The sequence below is a fragment of the Eurosta solidaginis genome, chromosome 5 (assembly GCF_040869045.1).
Source record: "Eurosta solidaginis isolate ZX-2024a chromosome 5, ASM4086904v1, whole genome shotgun sequence".
Classification (NCBI taxonomy): domain Eukaryota; kingdom Metazoa; phylum Arthropoda; class Insecta; order Diptera; family Tephritidae; genus Eurosta; species Eurosta solidaginis.
Genome location: NC_090323.1, coordinates 272,676,893 through 272,698,061, shown reverse-complemented (window position 1 = coordinate 272,698,061; position 21,169 = coordinate 272,676,893). Strand labels below are relative to the sequence as shown.

Sequence of the window (21,169 nt, the reverse complement as noted above, 5' to 3'; positions counted from 1 at the left end):
ATTTATTGAATAAAAATGAATAAATATAGAATTGCAAACATTAGCGTTCTATATGTGTATATGTCACAGAAGCACAAGTCAAGGATTCGACCGGTTGCAAGGATTCGACCAACTATAAGGTCATAGGTTTGGTTAGGTTAGGTGGTAGCTGCCCTGATAAGGATAGCTCACTTGGACAACACGAAGGTCCGTTGTGATACCACATACACCAAAAATAACGGTGACTTAGATCTAGCTACTTAGAGAATCGTTGGATAGCAAGATACTTGGCTTGGACTATAAGGTCATACAAAGCACAATTAATTCTGATGAAGTTGTTCAATTTCATTATGTTCAATAGGTAACACTTCAGCAAGGATATTACGTTTTACTGCTATAAAAACTCCCCCACCGCGTTTAAGGTTACTTGTCACGTCGTCTCTATCTTTTCTGAACAAGGTGTAAGTTTCCTAATCACCTCACCATCATAGATGAAAGGATTTAGCCAAGATTCACTTATGCAGATAATGTCACTGTTACAACATGCAGATGACGTCAAGAATTTTTTTTAATTCGGTTCGCAGACCTCTTGTGTTTTGATAATATAGTGATACATTAATTATTTCTCTGCTTTTCTTCTGCCGAGTGAAAAACGGGCTTATCTATTATTTTAGGAGTGTCAGTTATGCATTTAATAGTCTTCTTGGTGTTCCTTTTGAGAGCTTCTAGTTCAGACCTTAATGCTTGGTGTTTGTTCGAGGGAGCAGGAGACCTTGGGCTCGTCCGCCGAAATAAATGAAGATTGAAAAAAATTGAGAATTAGATTCACGTTATAAAAATATTTTATTTAATTAATTAAATATACAAAAATTTTATTAACTACAATATGAAATTGTAATGTGTATGTGTATATGTACGTGTATATATGTGTACATTAATAATTTTATTTTCAACTTACGGAAATCGTGGTGGCTGCAGACTGCTGTTCCTTGGATGATCGCAAAAGAAGTGAAAGAGCCTTCTTTTGCATAAAATTCTCTAACTCGCGAAACGGTAAAATCGAACGATTATTGTAGTTAACTGTTTGACAAAAGTAGTCAAACAGTTGCTGTTAACATAAGGTTAACAGAATGCATACTAAGGCTGGCGAAAACATTTATGTTCCTAGAGCTGCCGCAAATATTTATGTTTTGGCTCGTAGGCATAAACATTGTTCTTGTTGCAAGCGTGTTCAATCTGCCTTGAACGTGATATTTGAGTCCGTCGCCGGTTTTTTATTATCATTAAAGTCCGAGCAACTGTTACTGATGGAGTGTTGATGATGAGCGGGCGGTTCTTGCCTTCAGTTTTACGCCCGAGTAGTCTCAATTTAAAACTTGGTACGGCTTCTGCCAAACCTTGAGGGAGAGGAGCAGCAACCCTGCTTCGATCATCATTTAGACGAGCACTACCATCAGGCTTTGTAGACTCAGGTACATTCATAGCAACTACGTTTGTCTCTCGCTTCATACGTTCAGTAAGTTCCGATATAGTGTCATCCGGCTGTATTGAAACGTTGTCGAGTGAGCTGAGTTTTCTTTGGACCGCACTTACTCGTTCCTCCAATTTCTTGTTTTGTTTAGCGTTTTGCTCGGAGAGTTTATTCAAATCCGTACGGATGCCTGCAACACTTCTTTCGATGCTCTCCATTTTCTCCTTAAACACTCCTAAGTGTTAACAAGGAATCGAACCCTAGATCTTACTCCTACGTGTTTTATGGACAATTGTTCAATCTTGCTACCGGTAGCGGGGGTATCATCAGTATCTCTCTCATTGTCGGAATCAATAATACTGTAACGAATATTAGTAGCACTAAGGGATACTATCATCTCTAAGCCGATGCTAAGCAGTGACTTGTATGCACATCAATAATTCAATCATTATGTCTATACATATGCACGTACACGCAGCGGAGAAGAGATGTACAAACACATGCAGATATCTTATCTGAGATGCTCCCAAAAGTATGCAATTATAATTGTGGAAGTGTCGCTCACAAATACACGCGCATATGAGAAGCTATACACATGCATCTGTAGTTATAATTATATAGCTGATAACTAACTAGTAAGTTCTGGAGATGGAAGCGCCTAGAAATATGTGAACGAGGAAACCGCCCAGTATAAAAGCAGCAACAGTAGAGGCGCGAGAATCAGTTTGATTTATGCATTCCATCTGTCGAGCAGTAGCAGTGTTATTTTTGAAAGTACTTTAATTTTGCATTATTGAACAGTGGTGTTATTTTTTATTCAACAGTTTAGCGATACGAACGTTAGCAGAAGATTGAAAATAAGGGGAATTGCAGTAAATTCGTTACAATACTGACCTCTAACAGGCACGATGCGCATTGCCAGGTGTTTCGCCCACCCCTCTTAAATTTCGCTGCTAGCTTCTTAAATTCGTCGTTACTTAATTCATTGCATTTTTTTTGGTACCAATTTTTGCATTTGACGCAACTTATACTGCCAGCGTTTTCAGTTATAGATTTGGCGCATTGTGCGCATACGTGCCTTATAGTTGACATCCTTTCACAAGACACTTATTTATATTTATAGCTATTCGCGTTTTTTTTTTTTTTTTTTGTGTTTTCTGGTTTATTTAATTGCAAATAAAATGCAAGATTAAATTTTTTCAGTTTACAATGCACTCACACACGTCCGTATATATAAACGGAACTTCTGGTCACCTTAATATTTTCAGCTGGTTGGCAACACTATTATTGTATTTGGCTTATTATAGTCTCGCGCTCTTACAAACTTAAGGGCGAATTAATGGTGACTTATAACCATAAAGCCATAACCAGATAAAACAGCCGATCGAACCTACCTTATGGAAATCAATGTAATCGATTAATGGTGCCATACCATAACGCTAGCTTGCTTACATTGATTTCCTTAAGGCAGGTTCGATCAGCTGTTTTATCTGGTTATGGCTTTATGGTTATAAGTCACCATTAATTCGCCCTTTACGTGTTATATATGTCGCACGAATTTAAAATTTATGAAAATTGTTACATCAAATCCACCAAGCTTCGAGCAAATTTCATTTACTTTGGGTTACAGGGCACTAAATGTCTGCGTTGCGTTGATTTTCCTTATTTACAGTGGAAAATTTGTTCAAAGTTTAGATATTTTTATGCAGACGATGCACATTCACGACACTAACACGCGGCGTTGCCAATTATTTATAAAGCTTATATTACATTAAAATTACATTTCCATTCAAATTTCTAATTATAACAGCTTTATAAACATATTTCATTTTTTATGCATAATTAGGAGTGTATCTTACCTGGCTATGGCTGAGCTGCTTACAGTGCGGTTCCTACTCATTATTTCTTCAAATTCTACTTCGGACAACTGTGGACCTATTGCTTGGTCAGGGAAAGGACCCTGGGGTTTCGTCGGTACAGGTCCTGGCCAAGGACCACGAGGGGCACTTTGTTGTGCGAAATGTGGTGGTGGACCATGTTGGGGCGGCATGCCCATTCCTTGCTGTGGGGGCCCTGGTGGACCATGCGGGGGACCACCCATTGTCGGTCCTCCAGGATGTTGAGGAGGGCCACCTGGTTGGGCGAAGAACGCCGGGTTTACATGCGGCGCTGGCCCCACATGTGGACCGCCAGGTGGGCCACCCGGACCAAGTTGAGCTGGACCTCCAGGTGGACCACGTGGCGGGCCTTGCATATGGGGAGGTCCTTGTGGTGGACCGTTAGGTGGACCCTGCGGTGGGAAACCACCATGCATAGGAGGCCTATTCCAATCTGGACGAGGCCCGCGAATCGGCATTCCTCCTGGTGGACCCTGGAACTACATAGAAAAAAATGTACATTATAAATAACCAAAAATCAATTCACAAGAATTCAATAGTTCCATGCTTCTATCAGTGTGTGCACATGCAAGCCAGGACTTATGAATATTTTTCTAATTGGATTGGACATACAAATTTATCTGAATGATCTGAATGCATTTCTTGAAATATAAACATTGTGGTATGCTGTTTACTAAAATTAAACTACAAATAAGGTTTGGCATGTTACATCACATTTGAATTATCTAGTAAGTGTTCGAGGCCACAGTGGTAGTAATATATTTTAAAATACTATTGTAAATATGAGGTCATGGCGGTAATATTTGCCTATCTACCTGTTACGCCACGGGAAAACTAAAACAGAACCCACACCCTAGTTACTATCTATTTAGCCGGGACAGTGACAGCCGATTTTGGGAAGGAGGGGTGTGATCGCTTTTAGAGCAAATGATAAAGCATACAGCTTTAAAGTTCTTTGCGAGCTTGAGCCGGTTTGCCAATTTAGTCCACGTACAACGGAATCTCGGATGCAACTTTTAATAAGACAATTCAATTCATCCAATATGATTGCATTGCATACGCACACATTTGAGCGTTAGTTTCTGAAATATTCATATTGCATATTTTAAATAAAATGGTATTTATTTTGAAAGAGGATTAATAACTAAATAACTAACATAAGACAAAATAAAATGTTCACGCTCGCACTGAACTCTTTTGCAGGCTTAATGGAAAAACATGTTAAGTGGGGTAGTTACTAGTAGTGATATTAGTTTTGCAATTACCAATACTTAAGAATTTATAACCATAAATATTATGTGAGTCTTAAAAATGTTTGTTTCCAATTTCTTTTACTATACCAGATGAGTAAACTACTGAACTAATGCCTCTATTAACGTTTACAACTCAACTCTCTGTCAGTTGAAATTTTCAATTTGGTATTACAGATAACAACTCAACCTGTCAAAACAAATGTCGGTTGAAGTTGCCTAGTCTATCGAATTTTTGTGGCATTACCGTTTGGTGTAGTTGTCAAAGACATCAAAATCTGACAACTGATTACTAGCAGTTGTCCGAGAAAAATTTTGCAGTTGTTTGGAAAAAATATTATAAAAAATGGAAAATTAATTTAAACTAACTTTATAATCTACCATTTTGTACACATTTATGGAAAATAAAAAGGTTTCAACGAAGGACTACATTGAAAAACTTATTAACCTTATGGAGCGACATCCCGAAGTTGGACGAGGCAAGCCGCAGTTCGGATGCAGGCAAAATAGGTGAAATGCAATTTTTAAAGCGCTTTGCTCCTCTGCAATCATTTGGGTTTTAATCCACTTCGTACAAATATGCTCCTCAATAATATCTAAAACCTCTTTAATAATTACACTGGATCACAAATTCCAATTTTTTTTCTGGTTATTTTTAATTCTATGGTAACGTTTTTGAGATATTTACGAATAACGTTTTTTTAGCAATTCCAAAACGGTTTGAAGGTTTTAAAAGGTAATAACATTTGCTATAAACTGTTTATACAACACTTTTTGCTAGGTCCTGCAGATTCAAAGATAACGCACAATCATTACGGATTTTTTCAATTTTTTTGTAAAAATATAAAAAAAATTTGTACTTTGCGAGGAAGGATCTCGAAAACTTTTTATGTATTTAATTAGCGAGCTTTTCTCATATTGCTTTATACAATGGTTTTTGTAATTGATATTAGAGAAAAATTGTAAGTTTACAAACGGCGATGGTTACTAGGACATGTTTCTGAATTTCACTTCTTCATCAGCTAGCTTTTCGGGAGCTGAGCGTTGAACTCGAATCTCAACATTCATATCAGTGCAAGCCTTTTAGCTGCTAAGCCATATGAATGTGCCGTTGTTCGCTGTACAATTGGTCTCTAAGAGTTGCCTTTTTGTTTATATTCCTTTTGATCACCATGTAGGCACATACTCTGTATGTAGTTTATTCCTAATGGTGTGGATATGATTTTTAGGCGCGCTTTTGAAAGCTTAGTAACATTTGTTCGGATTTTTACAGTATTTGTTTTTAATACTTCCGCTGTTACTATTATATCAATATGATCATATGTATTTAATTAGCGAGCTTTGCTCATATTGCTTTATACAATAAAAAAAGCTAGCTGATGAAGAAGTGAAATTCAGAAACATGTCCTAGTAACCATCGCCGTTTGTAAACTTACAATTTTTCTCTAATATCAATTACGAAAACTTTTTATTTTTTTGCAGATTTTTTTTTACAAAAAAAAATAAGCTTTCATTCAACAAAATCGATGGACTAATACAAAAGTTATAAGCATTCAAGTAAATATATCCATTTAATACTTAAGTACCCTACTGGTACATGTGTGTTAGTATTCGTATATCAGTTAGTTAGCAGGTAGATTTTAGAAGGGTTATTAGATACAAAAAACTGTTAGTGTCGTTTTCTCAAACCCAGGTACATTTCCAGCAAGAGCATATTTTTAAGGCAGGTAGTGTTTTCTTAGTAGAACCCTTTTATACTCAGTTGAGCAGAGCTCACAGAGTATATTAACTTTGATTGGATAACGGTTGGTTGTACAGGTATAAAGGAATTGAGATAGATATAAACTTCCATATATCAAAATCATCAGGATCGAAAAAAAATTTGATTGAGCCATGTCCGTCCGTCCGTCCGTTAACACGATAACTTGAGTAAATTTTGAGGTATCTTGATGAAATTTGGTATGAAGGTTCCTGAGCACTCATCTCAGATCGCTATTTAAACTGAACAATATCGGACTATAACCACGCCCACTTTATCAATATCGAAAATTTCGAAAACCCGATAAAGTGCGATAATTCATTACCAAAGACGGATAAAGCGATGAAACTTGGTAGGTGAGTTGAACTTATTACGCAGAATAGAAAATCAGTAAAATTTTGGACAATGGGCGTGGCACCGCCCACTTTTAAAAGTTTTGCAAGCTGTAATTTGGCAGTCGTTGAAGATATCATTATGAAATTTGGCAGGAACGTTACTCCTATTACTATATGTATGATTAATAAAAATTATCAAAATCGGAGAACGACCACGCCCACTTTAAAAAAAAAATTTTTTAAAGTCAAATTTTAACAAAAAAATTCAATATCTTTACAGTATATAAGTAAATTATGTCAACATTCAACTCCAGTAATGATATGGTGCAACAAAATGCAAAAATAAAAAAAAAAATTCAAAATGGGCGTGGCTCCGCCCTTTTTCATTTAATTTGTTTAGGATACTTTTAATGCCATAAGTCGAATAAAAATTTACCAATCGTTGTGAAATTTGGTAGGGGCTTAGTTTGTGGGACGATAACTTATTCCTGTGAAAAAGGCCGAAATCGGTTGAAGCCACGCCCAGTTTTTATACAGAGTCGACCGTCTGTCCTTCCGCTCGGCCGTTAACACGATAACTTGAGCAAAAATCGATATATCGATATACTAAACTCAGTTCACGTACTTATCTGAACTCACTTTGTATTGGTATAAAAAATGGCCAAAATCCGACTATGACCACGCCACTTTTTCGATATCGAAAATTACAAAAAACGAAAAAAATGCCATAATTCTATACCAAATACGAAAAAAGGGATGAAACATGGTATTTGGATTGGTTTATTGACGCAAAATTAACTTTAGAAAAAAGCTTTGTAAAATGGGTGTGACACCTACCATATTAAGTAGAATGAAATGAAAAAGTTCTGCAGGGCGAAATAAAAAACCCTTGAAATTTTGGCAGGAATACTGTTCGTGGTATTATATATATAAATAAATTAGCGGTATCCAACAGATGATGTTCTGGGTCACCCTGGTCCACATTTTGGTCAATATCTGGAAAACGCCTTCACATATACAACTACCACCACTCCCTTTTAAAAGCCTCATTAACACCTTTCGTTTGATACCCATATTGTACAAACGCATTCTAGAGTCACCCCTGGTCCACCTTTATGCCGATATCTCGAAAAGGCGTCCACCTATAGAAATAAGCCCCACGCCCTTTTAAAACCATCATTAATACCTTTAATTTGATACCCATATTGTACAAACGCATTCTAGAGTCACCCCTGGTCCACCTTTATGCCGATATCTCGAAAAGGCGACCACCTATACAACTACCACCACTCCCTTTTAAAACCCTCATTAATACCTTTAATTTGATACCCATATTGTACAAACGCATTCTAGAGTCACCCCTGGTCCACCTTTATGCCGTTATCTCGAAAAGGCGACCACCTATACAACTACCACCACTCCCTTTTAAAACCCTCATTAATACCTTTAATTTGATACCCATATCGTACAAACACATTCTAGAGTCACCCCTGGTCCACCTTTATGGCGATATCTCGAAAAGGCGTCCACCTATAGAACTAAACCCCACGCCCTTTTGAAATACTCATTAATACCTTTCGTTTGATACCCATATTGTACAAACGCATTCTAGGGTCACCCCTGGTCCACCTTTATGGCGATATCTGGAAACGGCGTCCACCTATGGAACTAAGGATCACTCCCTTTTAAAATACTCATTAACACCTTTCATTTGATACCCATATCGTACAAACAAATTTTAGAGTCAACCCTGATCCACCTATGTCGAGTCGAATTGATTTTTTCGGAAACCGAAACAAAAAGGTGCGTTGTAAAAATTTGGAATTCGCTCCCTTTAAATACATAGCTGACTAATTTCTGAAACTATCTATTTAGGCGACATATGAAATTTATTACAGTAATGAAGTGGAGGGAACCAACTTGCCATTCAACGGACTGCTATATTTGTACTACAAAAGTACTTGGGGTTGGAAAGTCAAGAAAAGTAACCTATGCGAATCTGCAGTGTCATTACCAGAACTAAATTCAACGAAAGCTACATTGCCAGAATCAAATTTAACTTTAGTTCCGGCTTCAGTTGCATTGTCAACAGCAGTATCTGATTACGCGGCATCATGTTGAACTGGATTTCAAACGGAAACGAAACGAAAGAAACTCTTTGTCACAAGCACACCTCAATGATTGGATAAGGGATTTGGAACTGTCAAAGGAAAAGGCCGAACTACAACCCTCTCCTATGCAACAATTTAAATTTGTTTCATCTGATGTTAAGGTAACATATTATAGAACTCGTCACCACGAACAATTTTCCAAGTACCATACGAAGGAGGACAGTGTTAGTGACATTAAATAAAAAAAAATAATAAATGTAAGGCGCGATAACCTCCGAAGAGATCTAAGGCCGAGCTTCTCTTCCAATTTGCGTTATGCTCCTCTTGCTTTTCCCTACAAATTGGCCGGACGGGACCTACATGTTTTATGCCGACTCCGAACGGCATCTGCAAGGCAGATGAGTTTTCACTGAGAGCTTTTCATGGCATAAATACACCCGGAGCGCTTGCCAAACACTGCCGAGGGGCGACCCCGCTTAAAAAAAATTTCTTCTAATTGAAAAACCTTATTTCTAAAATGTTCATGTTGCTTTGCCCGGGGTGTGAACCCAAGGCATACGAAGTGGTAGGCGGAGCACGCTGCCATCACACCACGGTGGCCGCTCCACATCAAGCTCGGCCTTATCAAAAACTTTGTCAAGGCTTTGGACATAGAAGGCGAAGCTTTTCAGCATTTGAAGAAAATATTTCAAGAGATTTCAGAAGCAAAAATAAAGGAAGGGATTTTGGTGGGACCGCAAATAAGGAAAATGATGACCAATAACCATTTCAAAGAACTATTGTCACCAGTGGAGGCAGCAGCGTGGAATTCTTTTGAAAAGGTCGTTACTTCTTTTTTAGGCAAACACAAAAGTCCTAACTACGAGATGATAGTGAAAGACTTAATCAAAAACTATGCGGATATGAGTAAATAAAAAAACATATTTAAGACCGTTTTCTCAGTTAACTTTAAAACCTATCTGCCCGATAAACAAAAAATTTGTATGAAAATTTTTAAATTTACATGAGAATATATAGCCCTAAATCTGAATTCATCGTCCAGTTCCGCACAAACAAGAACTAGAAAAATGTAAGCAAAAAATTTGTTCTGAATTGAAAGATAAAAATACTAATGTGTCACTTATGCATTTATCTAATTTACTTTTTTATTTTCTTTCAGAAGTAAATATGTCTTTAAAAGTTCATTTTCTACACTCCCATTTAAATTTTTTCCCGCAAAATCTTGGCGGAGAAAGTGACGAGCATGGCGAAAGGTTTCACCAGCAAATGAAAATGATTGAGTCAGTATCAAGGATTCTGGGATGTCGCTATGATGGGTGACTACTGTTGGTTTCTCATAAGAGAAACCGATCCTAATCTAAATAAGCGTCAAAACAAGACACATAACTTTCTCAATTATAAAATAAGATCATAGAGTTAAGACAGAATCATATGTACATATGCTATTATTTGTAGGGTACTTAAGTTTACTATATGGATATATTTATTTGACTGCTTATAACTTTTGTATTAGTTCATCGATTTTGTTGAATGAAAGCTTATTTTTTTTTGTAATAAAACAGAGCTTAGCGAGAAAAAAATCTGCAAAAAAATAAGTTTTCGAGATCCTTCCTCGCAAAGTACACTTCTTTTTATATTTTTACAAAAAAAATTGAAAAAATCCGTAATGATTGTTCGTTATCTTTGAATCTGCAGGGCCTAGCAAAAAGTGTTGTGTATGTACAGAGTTTATAGCAAACTTTATTACCTTTTAAAAGCCTTTAACCGTTTTGGAATTGCTCAATTCGTTCTTGAGATATATATGATTAAGTGGACCCAATTTTGTTTTTTTTTTTTTTGGAAAAACCGTTATTCGTAAATATCTCAAAAACGTTACCATAGAATTAAAAATAACCTTGATTTTCGGAATCAGGGGGTGATTTTACATAGGAATTTCATAATGGCGTCTCTGGTGCATTTTGGATGTAAACCAGTGTTATAGGTTGTGCCAGTCCAACACTTAAACCATTTTTGATAGCTGCCGTCAGCAAGGAATCGGAGGACAGCGCATAATTTTAAAATAGGAGGTACATCCGTCCCTCGAATGCGTTTGCGGACATGGTCCTTTATTTCGTTTAATAAGGAGCAAAATGCTTCCTTACTTAACCCAAAATAACTTACAAATCTGCAAAATAACTTCATTATAAGCTCATCAATTGTCACTTAAACGTTTTCTTACTTGGTGCTTGGTAGTTCCAAGGGATAGAAGTGATCACGCAAGTTTTTCCGTCAAGATGACAACTTTGTCACCAACATTTTCGTCGTTATAAAAAATTTAAGCTAATATCCATTTTGCTATTAATAAAAGAAACAATTTTGCAAATGATTAAATATTCGCCATAATGTGATTAGCTGTTCATTTATCTGTCAAAATCATCCCTTTTAGGTTGACAACATCAATTCAACTTCAACTGAAATAAGTTTTAATTCGTAATACCAAACAGGAGTTGAGTTGTCTTAAACTTTAGTTGTTTTAATTACAATCCAACTAAGTTGGGTTGTAAACCGCAATAGGGGCAGTATACTATTACGGTGATATACAGGGTTGGGCGATTAAACTGTTAACTAATCGAATTACCATATTTTTTATTTTAGGGCGAGTTTTGCTCCCCCATCGAGTCGACTAACCAGCGGGTTATCTTGAGGCCATTTTGACCAATAAAAACCAAGCATTAGAAGAAATCGCTTTTGATAGCTTTGTCAGCTGTGAAGCCCGATTTACATACAAAGCTTCACTTTGACAAAATGACTTCAATGACGTGCGCGGTCTTGCTACATATAGTTTAAGAAACGTAAAGCGTACCAAAAAGTTGAGATATCTGTAACATGTGAACGTGCTTATCTATCAAAGACAAATATTACGACGTGAGATTGGCAACGCTTCAATCGTCTAACCCTGTAAATTTAAATTATTTTTATGTTGTGCATTACATAACCTTTAAACTAAGTCTTTGAAGCATAGACAATTTAAATCAAAAATAATGATAAAATAGTTAAAAACAGAAGTATTATTCCTCAACAAACTTAAAATAATTATTAAACATTCATTTGTTTTATAAAACTCTTAGTTATTTGCTGATAACTACTTTCTCATCTCTACTACTTAACTACTTACATCTCTTTTGCCAGGAACATGAATGTGTACAAATAAAATGTTTGGAAAATTAAGTTTTTAAGTTAAATAAATGTTTTCGAAAAATCCATTATTTTTTTCATATTAGACTGACTTTGACAGTTTAGAGGTGTAGTTTCCTTCTATGCTTGGTACTTGAGATTTTAATATAATATAGAACATTCAATGGTCATAACTCAAAATCGAAAAAATTCGCATTCATGCTTCAGGCAAGAGGACGACGATATCGACATTTTCACAGAAGTGACACCGTCGTGAACATCAATTTCATAAGAGAGCACGACAGTAGCAATTGATAAAAATTAACAATAGTTCAAGTAATACTCAATTTCCATCATTTAAGATTACTCCGATTATCAAGACCTACATATATTTACATTGTACATATACGAACGTGCAACTAATCAGAATCATAAGAGAAAGACTTAAGCTAAAAAATGTTTGTAGCGATTAAAATTAGAAAATTTAGAGATCAATTAACAACGTTGCGTTGCACGAGAGTGTATGTATTTTTAAATATGTAAAAAGTTTGGAATAATTGTATACAGGCAAATTAAAGATTACCATTTGTGGTCGCTGTGGCGGACCGTTTGGCGGTCCCACTCGTGGTCCATTCGGACGTGGCTGTCCAGTAGGCGCCCATTGCCCTTGATTTTGCGGATAGCGAGGAGGTGGGCCAGGCATTGGTTGTTGTGGACCCATATGTCCGCCTCCTTGATGCATTGGAGCCTTTACGATTTGTTTTGTTAAATTGGAAAATTAAGCAGCAGGTATAGCAGTTGTTGAAAACGTAAGATATTTTTTTAAGTATGTGTGAAAGAAGACGGGTTATCACGTCGAAATGTTGCAATTTAACATGGAATAAAACAACAATGATAATAGTAATCACAATAACAGTAATAAAACGAAACAATCAAAATACAAAATGTCTTTTAGATTTATTATATAAAAACGAAAAATATATTTTATTTTATTTTAAATTAATATACATATGGGGCATTGCCGCAGTAGAGAGGGATAAAATCTCGGGAGACTTTTCCTTGGCTTGATTTATATTATATACAATTTGCAATAAAGATACCTTTTTCTTGAAATTATGTCATATTAACAGCATACCTAGTGTAAATATCGATTTAAAATAGTGTATAATTTACAAAAAAAAAAGTTTTTATTTCCTCTAATCAACAGACATCAGTGACAATTGTATTACACTTATCCTATTCTATACGTACATTTGTACATAGTATCCACTCATCATTATATCTCAAACGTTAATTTACCATAGAGCTTTTTCAACGGCCTACTTGTTGTATTGATGATATATGTAAACAAAAAACAAAGTTAACAACTAAAGGTGTCTAAGTCCGGGTGTAACCGAACATTATATACTCAGCGTGAGCTTCAATTGTACATTTCATTTCAGATAAATTCTTTTCTACATAACACGTGGCACCGCCCATTAAAAAAAATGTCTCCCCATTTCCTCTTACAATAAAACTGGATAAGTGAAATATCCTTGATTCAAAACTATTTTTTGCTAAGTTATAGCTGATTATTCTAGCCTACGACCCTTTTAAACTTGTTTTATATCTGAGTTGCCGTGGTCTTTAACCGATCCAGTCGATTTTTACTAGAAATATTTTCTGCTATAAGGAAAATATGTGTACACAATTTCATTACGAAATGTTAATTTTTCTTCGAGTTATGGCTCCCGAAACATACAAAATTGCTTAGTGGTATAAGGGGCGGTGTCACACCAATTTTCAAAAATTTTAGTGTTTTCCAATTTAATATTATAAATCAATTTAGAAAGTAAAATTCTATTGATAAAAAGCTCTTTTTCGCTAAGATATATCTTATTATTTTCGTCCACGACCCTTTTAAAAATCCTTTATATAAAAGTGGGCGTGGTCTTTAACCGATCTAGAAATATTCCCTGCTATAGGGAAAATTTGTGTATCCAATCTTATTACGATCCGTTAATTTTTCTTCGAGTTATGGCTTCCGAAACATAGATAATTGCTTAGTAATAAATGGGGTGGTGCCACGCCCATTCTTTTAAATTTGAAGTTTTTTCTATTTATTGTTATAAATCCACTTGGGAAATGAAATACCATTGATATAAAGCCGTTTTAAAAATCTTTTACATAAATGTGGGCGTGGTCCTTGACCGATTTCGTAAATTTTTCTTCAAAGCATTCCTTATAGTAAAGGCAACCTCTCTGCTGAATTTTGTTACGATAGGTTTAACCATTTTTGATTTATGATTAATAATATTTGTAAAATTGATTTTATCACAAGCCACGCCCATTTTAAAAAATGTTTCCAAATTTTTTAAAGAGTCTCCATATCAGTCCACATGTCAAATTTCAACATTCTAGGTGTATTATTTACTAAGTTATCAGGTTTTTTGTGTTTTCCAAAATTTTATATATATAAAAAGTGGGCGGGGTTATCATCCGATTTCGCTCATTTTCAATACCAATCTTTTCTGGGTCCAGATAAGCTAGTGTACCAAATTTGGTGAAAATATCTCAATATTTACTCAAGTTACGGACGGACGGACATGGCTCAATCAATTTTTTTTTTCGATACTGATAATTTCTATATCTATCTCGATTCATTTATACCTGTACAACCGTTATCCAATCAAAGTTAATATACTCTGTGTGCAAAGCACGCTGAGTATAAAAAACCGTGATCTTTTTTATTAGAATTATATATAGAAATCCTTATTTTCTTTTTTATGGGATGAAGGTTCATTTTTGTGAGAAATATTTTCAATGTTGACGAGACTTTTTCTTTCAGAGCTTTGCCAAACAAAATATTGGCTCTAAAAAACGAAGTATGCTGTTTAGGTACATTTTCGAAAGAAATACTGACTATCCTATTTTGTGCAAATATGGCCGGCGAAAAAGAAAAACCTCTTGTTATTGGGAAGGCTGCTAGCCCGAGCTCATTAGATACTTCAGTTTCTCAGCCTCTTGATCAAGGCATAATCCAAAATTCACTACCGCAACTTGTAAGTGAAAAACATATTGGTGAGCATAGAAACTGGTTCCACAAAAAAAAAATATAAACGTCTTAGAGGCAATACATTTTATAAAAGAAGCCTGGACAAAAGTGCAAGCAGAAACCATAAAAAATTGCTATCAAAAGGCAGAGTTCGACAAAAATCGAATTCGAGCCCGAAGATGGCATTTTTGATGAATGACTTTGTGGATTAACATACATAGATAACCATGCATGGACTGAAAGTTCAGACTTCGAGTTAGATGATGTTATTGACGACAACACATTAACAATTGATGATAATAGCACCAGGGGCTGAAACTGTTATTCCTTTTATATTATGTCCTTGCAAAACTATTAATTTTGGACTTTAAATATATTTGGATCAAGATAAAAATTATTTTCGGATTTTTATTTTTTGAGTCCGATAGAACTAGTTAAACTCGGACTTTTAAAAATAAAAGTCAGGAAATAAAAGTCTGAATTTAATTTTTATATGTTTTAGTTTTATATTTTTATATTTTACTTTTATATGTGGACTTTTATGGAAAAAGTTCGAAAAATAAAAAGGATGCATGATTCGACATGATATTGCTATAGGGATACCTGGGAACTCAAACATTTTCACCTAGGACAATTTTTTGACCAGGGCTTTTTCGACTCCGAAAAAAAAATTATTATTTTCCGTCCCTGAACAGCACTGATGCTGAGAGTGATACCGATGAAGTTAATTTCCACAAGCAAAACCGCCTTGACTGCTGTTTCAAATTTAAAAAGATTTTGAAGCGAAGACCTTATTGTGTTCGAATTGTTGCAAAAATTGGAAAGCCATACGCAAAATAGTTTTCTTTTAAAAAACAAAAAAACCTTTAAGCAATCGCCAATTCACCAATTTTTTAAATAATGAGTCTGATATTTATGGATTTCTATTACTTATTATCTGAAGTATAATTTATATTTATTTTTATTTATATTATTACTTTATCGGAAAGTATGTAAATGAGTTATGCATGTTTTGATATGAATTTTACAAGCAATATATATAAATTTTTTTAGCAATGTAATATCAATATTTTTTATTTAATTTGGAAAGTGGCGAGTATTTACTCCTTTAAAAAATGAAAAATGTGTAAAATAGCCATCGACTCCCTTGAACGGACAAAACTCAGAGAACGCATCCTTTATAAGCGTTTTCAATATTAAATATATTTATATATAAAACAGCGCGCTTATTGTTTTAATTAATTTTGGTCATACATATTTATAAATTTTGTATTCAAAAGCGTTATGGGATTGTTTTTCTTTGGGAATCTCAGATTATAAACAAAACGATAATTTTTTGAGATAAGGGCCATCTCAACAGTTTAGGAAACGTAGTAAATGTAGAAAATATTCCTTGTTTCCTGGACCAAATGTACAACACTCAGACAACGCACTTAATATCTTTTCGATCTGATCTTGCACTTAGCGCCTAAAGTTAAATACAAAGTGTATTTTTTATGCATTTTAAAGACCGCCGCGCACAAAAATATGTTGTTTTTGCAACTAAAAATTCATTTTTACATTTTTATCACATTTACAAATTTTCTTTTCAAATATAAATGGGGTTGCGTAAAGAGAATGTATAAACCGTAAAATTGTCTACGTTTTCTATGGTTTCTAGACAGAGAATACCACTTATGTATATTTAAATAAAAAAGGCCCTGTGCCAAATAAGTTAAAAAATGGAATTTTGGCGGACCGAAGGAAAATTTTGACACATATCAATTTATTAAAACTCCTTTTTCCAGTTTTTTTTATCGTTTTTTAATGCCAAATAAAAGTCTATAAAAATTAAAACAATTAATATGACGTGATAGAAATAAAATCTGATCACTTTTAATTTGGGCGCATGGTGGACCTTATTCGCCTCAATTGCGTTTTCTGAATATTGCTGTTTAGATCTAGGTGTGTGATATAACTATTCAGATACTTTTATAATTCTTATTATGAATAGTTAAATACAATGTGTGATACCGATTAAAAATAACGTTCCGGTTTAGGTTTCGTTCTTCAATATTTCGTTCAGTTTCATTCCGGTTTTGGTATCTAAATAAAAACACAAACACAAGTTTCTAGACCAAATAATATTTATTAAATAATGCTACCTTTTTCTAAAGATTTTCTTAGCACAGGAAAGCCCTCCGAGTCCGTATTACGTTTTACGATCCGTGAGCGAAACTCATTTTTTGCGTTTTCCCTACAAAAATCTGTTTACAATAAAACGTGCGAAATCGTAGGTCGGATAGTACTTTTTAGATCCAAAACTTATTTAATTTTTAGAAATAGTTTGGCAGTTGCATAGTTATCGTTTGACTGAAAAATAGTTTTAAGTCACTGATCGTAAAACGTAATACGTTCCCTGGTTTCGCCAAGAAATATATGTGCGTCTCATTATTTCTTGAGCAACGACCCTTTAAGAACACAGTAGGTTAAATTTGCAATTCTTGAAGACAAATCACAAGGGTTTTTTTCCTTCTACTCGTTTTGATGAAATTTTTTCATCTTCGTCAGGAAAACTGTATATTTTAACATAAAATGTAACATAAACCAAAACAAATATTAAAACATTACTTAATAAAATAAAAATAAATGTAAGGCTCGATAACCTCCGAAGAGATCTAAGGCCGAGCTTCTCTTCCAATTTGCGTCGTGCTCCTCTTGATTTTCCCTACAAATTGGCCGGACGGGACCTACATGTTTTATGCCGACTCCATCCGGCATCTGCAAGACAGATGAGTTTTCACTGAAAGCTTTTCATGGCAGAAATACACCCGGGGCGCTTGCCAAACACTGCCGAGGGGCGACCCCGCTTAGAAAAATTTTCTTCTAATTGAAAAACCTTATTTCTAAAATTTTGATGTTGCTGCTTTGATGTTGCACGGTGTGGTAGGCGGAGCACGCTACCATCACCCCACGGTGGCCGCCATTACTTAATAGTCGTGTTTTTTACACGTATATACGTCTACGTTTGCCCGTAAAAAAACGCTTATCCTCACTTAGATAATGCTTAGGATACCCATCTAGCGGCAACTAGCTACAGAACATGTTGTACCGAAAAGCAGAGGCACAAACCCTGTTGTCCATAGTGCCAGAGCTGTATCGGTTACGGTGACTAGTGGACACACACCATTTGTAGAGGTAATACATAGAATTAGTGTAGAGGTGAAACATAGACACATATTTCAGTTGCATCTGAGTATAATGCGTATTGAAACTTAGGAGTACTAATTTTCTGAGCAGGAATTTCAGAAGAGTAGATTCTCATTGGAACGATTTGGATCAACTTTATGAGAGATGGCAGCACTAATATAAAACATCTGTTTTGTTGATGGTGGTGGTCTACATTCTCTTTTCCTTAAAAATGAAATTTATTTTATTAACATTTAAATAGTTTCGCACGTAAACAATTTATTTATTTTCCCTACATTTTCTTCAAGTTGTTTACTCTTTCCGTGTTTTTGCCTTTAAATATGGCGAAATCTTTTATGTATACACATATGTACACATATTTATTTTACTGCTACCAACTCAAAAGTGGTTAGCTGTCAAAAAATCTACTATAGAAAACAAAACGAAAAGAACTGATATACGGACCAGAAATTGAACCAGATAAATATCAGAATCACAACGCTGTTGTTGCATTTGCATGTTAAATTTCTATCCGTATCTGATTCACGCGTCATTGGAACTTTACTAAAGTTTAACGCTTAGCAGTCCGTATAAAGTTTAAGCGTAAACGTATATAGATGTAGAAAAAACACAGCTAATATATAACTAAATAACGTAAGTATAAAAAATAAAAATATTAACATATTAACATAAATAAACAGCAATGGCTGATAATGCCGTCATGTATGCACAGGTGATTTTGTTGACGTCTTCTTTGAAATTCACTGCAGCATTGATTTTTTGTAGTATTTGTAGAGCTTCCAGCGTCATTAGCGTTCGTTCTTTCCATTCAACGTCTAATATTTTCGCGTTTTGGAGTCCATCCGCTGTCTGTCCTTTGTTGGTCAAATGTTCACATAGTGCTATTGTTATTTTTTTTTGTCGTTTAATCTGTACTCTTACACCTAAGGATCGTTTCGCCGTTCCTATGTGTATTTGATTGCAATTTTCTCCTACGATCCCATTACAATTTATTTCGTATACCACATAATGTTGTTCTTTGTTGTTGTGGTAGCAGTGCTTCGCCCTATCAATAGGTGCGATCACTCACAAATTGTCATCAATATCCTCTAACTTCGCCAGCGGGTTAGGGGGTCAGAATATACCCGCGGTAGGTATGCCTGTCGTAAGAGGCGACTAAAATACCAGATTCAAGGGGCTGTGTAGCGCAACCCTCAGGTTGCCAGCGCAATATACAGATGGATTTATATTATATTGTAACGAATTTACTGCAATTCCGCGTATTTCAAATCTTCTACTAAAGTTCGAATCACTAAACTGTTGAATAAATAACACCACTATTCAGCAATGCAAAATGGTCTTTATTAGACTACTTTCAAAATAACACTTCTATTGCTCAATAGATAGCGTGCTTAATCAAAACTGATTCTCTCGCCTCTACTGTTGCTGCTTTTATACTGTGTGATTTCCTCGTTGCATCTTCTAGGCGCTTCCAGAATTTACTTAGTTACTCGTATATAAATATAACTACAGATGCACGAGTGTAGCTCTCATATGCGCCTGTATTTGTGAGCAACACTTCCACAATTACAATTGCATACTTTTGGGAGCATCTCAGATAAGATATCTGCATGTGTTTGCGCGTTGCTTCTCCGCTGCGTGTACGCACATATGTGTAAACATAATGATTGATTCGTTTATGTAAATACATAATGATTGATTTATGGATTAGCATCGGCTTAGAGATGACAGCACCCCTTAGTGTTGCTAATATTCGTAACACTGCCCTCCACCTAAGTCTGATCTTCCCGATCAGACAAATCTCTCGGTCTAAACGCCGCTAGCATCTCCAATTGTACCGCTCTTCTACTTCGTGGTTTCCCAATTATTTGTATGCGGTAGATGGTATCACTGATCTTTTTCACAACTTTGTACGGGCCTTCCCAACTGCACCGAAATTTGGATGGAACACCTTTCCGCCGGTGAGGGTTGTATAACAGTACCAAATCTCCCGCCAAGAAACCTTCCGAATTATTGCTCTCATCGTACTACTCATTATCCTGGTTACAGATATCACAGGACATTCAATAGCTGGATATAGCTCTCGATCTCTACATCTTACTCGCTCTTGCTCATCCCCTCCAGCTTTGTTATTAAAACCACTCATGCTGTTGCACCCACTAGGATCAAGATCGCAATGACGTGCAATGTGACCGGGCTTCCCGCATTTGAAGCATTTGATAACTCTCTCACTCCGCTTTTGCGATCCTTTCAGCGCCTCCAATATTGCGTCTACCCACTCTGGCCTTTCTACTTCCACACGGCATGCTTTGAAAACTGGCTTACACAGATTCGACGCTGTTTCCTGAATCAGAGCTTGTGAAACCGTTTCTGCGAATGTTGGCTTTGGGTTTGCGTATGAAGTTCGCTTTGTTTCGACGTTCCGTATGCCATTTATAAAGCTCTGAATCTTTACCCTTTCAGTGTATTCCATGGGTGCGTCCGCATTCGCTTAATGTGCCAGCCTTTCAACATCCGACGCAACCCTTTCACCAGGCCTCTGGAAGCGGTTCAGTAACTCCATTTGGTATATATGTCTCCTATGCTCAGTACCGTATCGTCTCTCTAGAGCGCCCATCAATGCTTCATAACAGTTCCGTCCGCCCTCTGGAATGGTTTGTAAAATCTCAGCTGCATGCCCTTTCAATGCCATGAACAGTGCAGCAACTTTATCTTCAGCATTCCAGTTGTTCACTGTTGCGGTCTTCTCAAATTGTAGCTTAAAGACCTGGAAAGGAACAGAACCGTCAAAGAATGGTGTTTTTACCTTTGGATTACTCGTTGAAACTGCTGGGCGATTTAGTTGCAACTGCTCGATACGTCCTCTCAGAGCATCCACCTCGGCCTCGATTTTTTTCTCAAACTGTAAAATTTTTGTATCTTGCGCCTCCAACTTCGAAGAAATACGTCCTTCTTGCTCTTCCAGTTGAGCAGAGATCTCCGATAATATC

At 35.8% G+C, this 21,169-nt stretch overlaps 1 protein-coding gene across 6 annotated transcripts in view; it reads right to left on the bottom strand.

Moving 5' to 3' along the window:
- The window catches only part of Cpsf6 (cleavage and polyadenylation specificity factor subunit 6), an 86,914-nt gene that overhangs the window by 19,696 nt on the left and 46,049 nt on the right, over positions 1-21,169 (bottom strand). For 5 of the 6 annotated variants that reach the window (XR_010953832.1, XR_010953833.1, XR_010953834.1 and 2 more), the window contains exons 5-6: positions 12,540-12,704; positions 3,310-3,827 (exon numbers count right to left, since the gene is read on the bottom strand). Coding sequence is in view for 2 of the 6 variants with exons in the window: in XM_067790756.1 (XP_067646857.1) it covers positions 3,310-3,827; positions 12,540-12,704 (683 nt within the window). In the remaining 4 variants the exon portion in view is untranslated. The remainder of the gene's footprint in view (positions 1-3,309; positions 3,828-12,539; positions 12,705-21,169) is intronic. The other variant, XM_067790757.1, reaches the window with a different exon arrangement.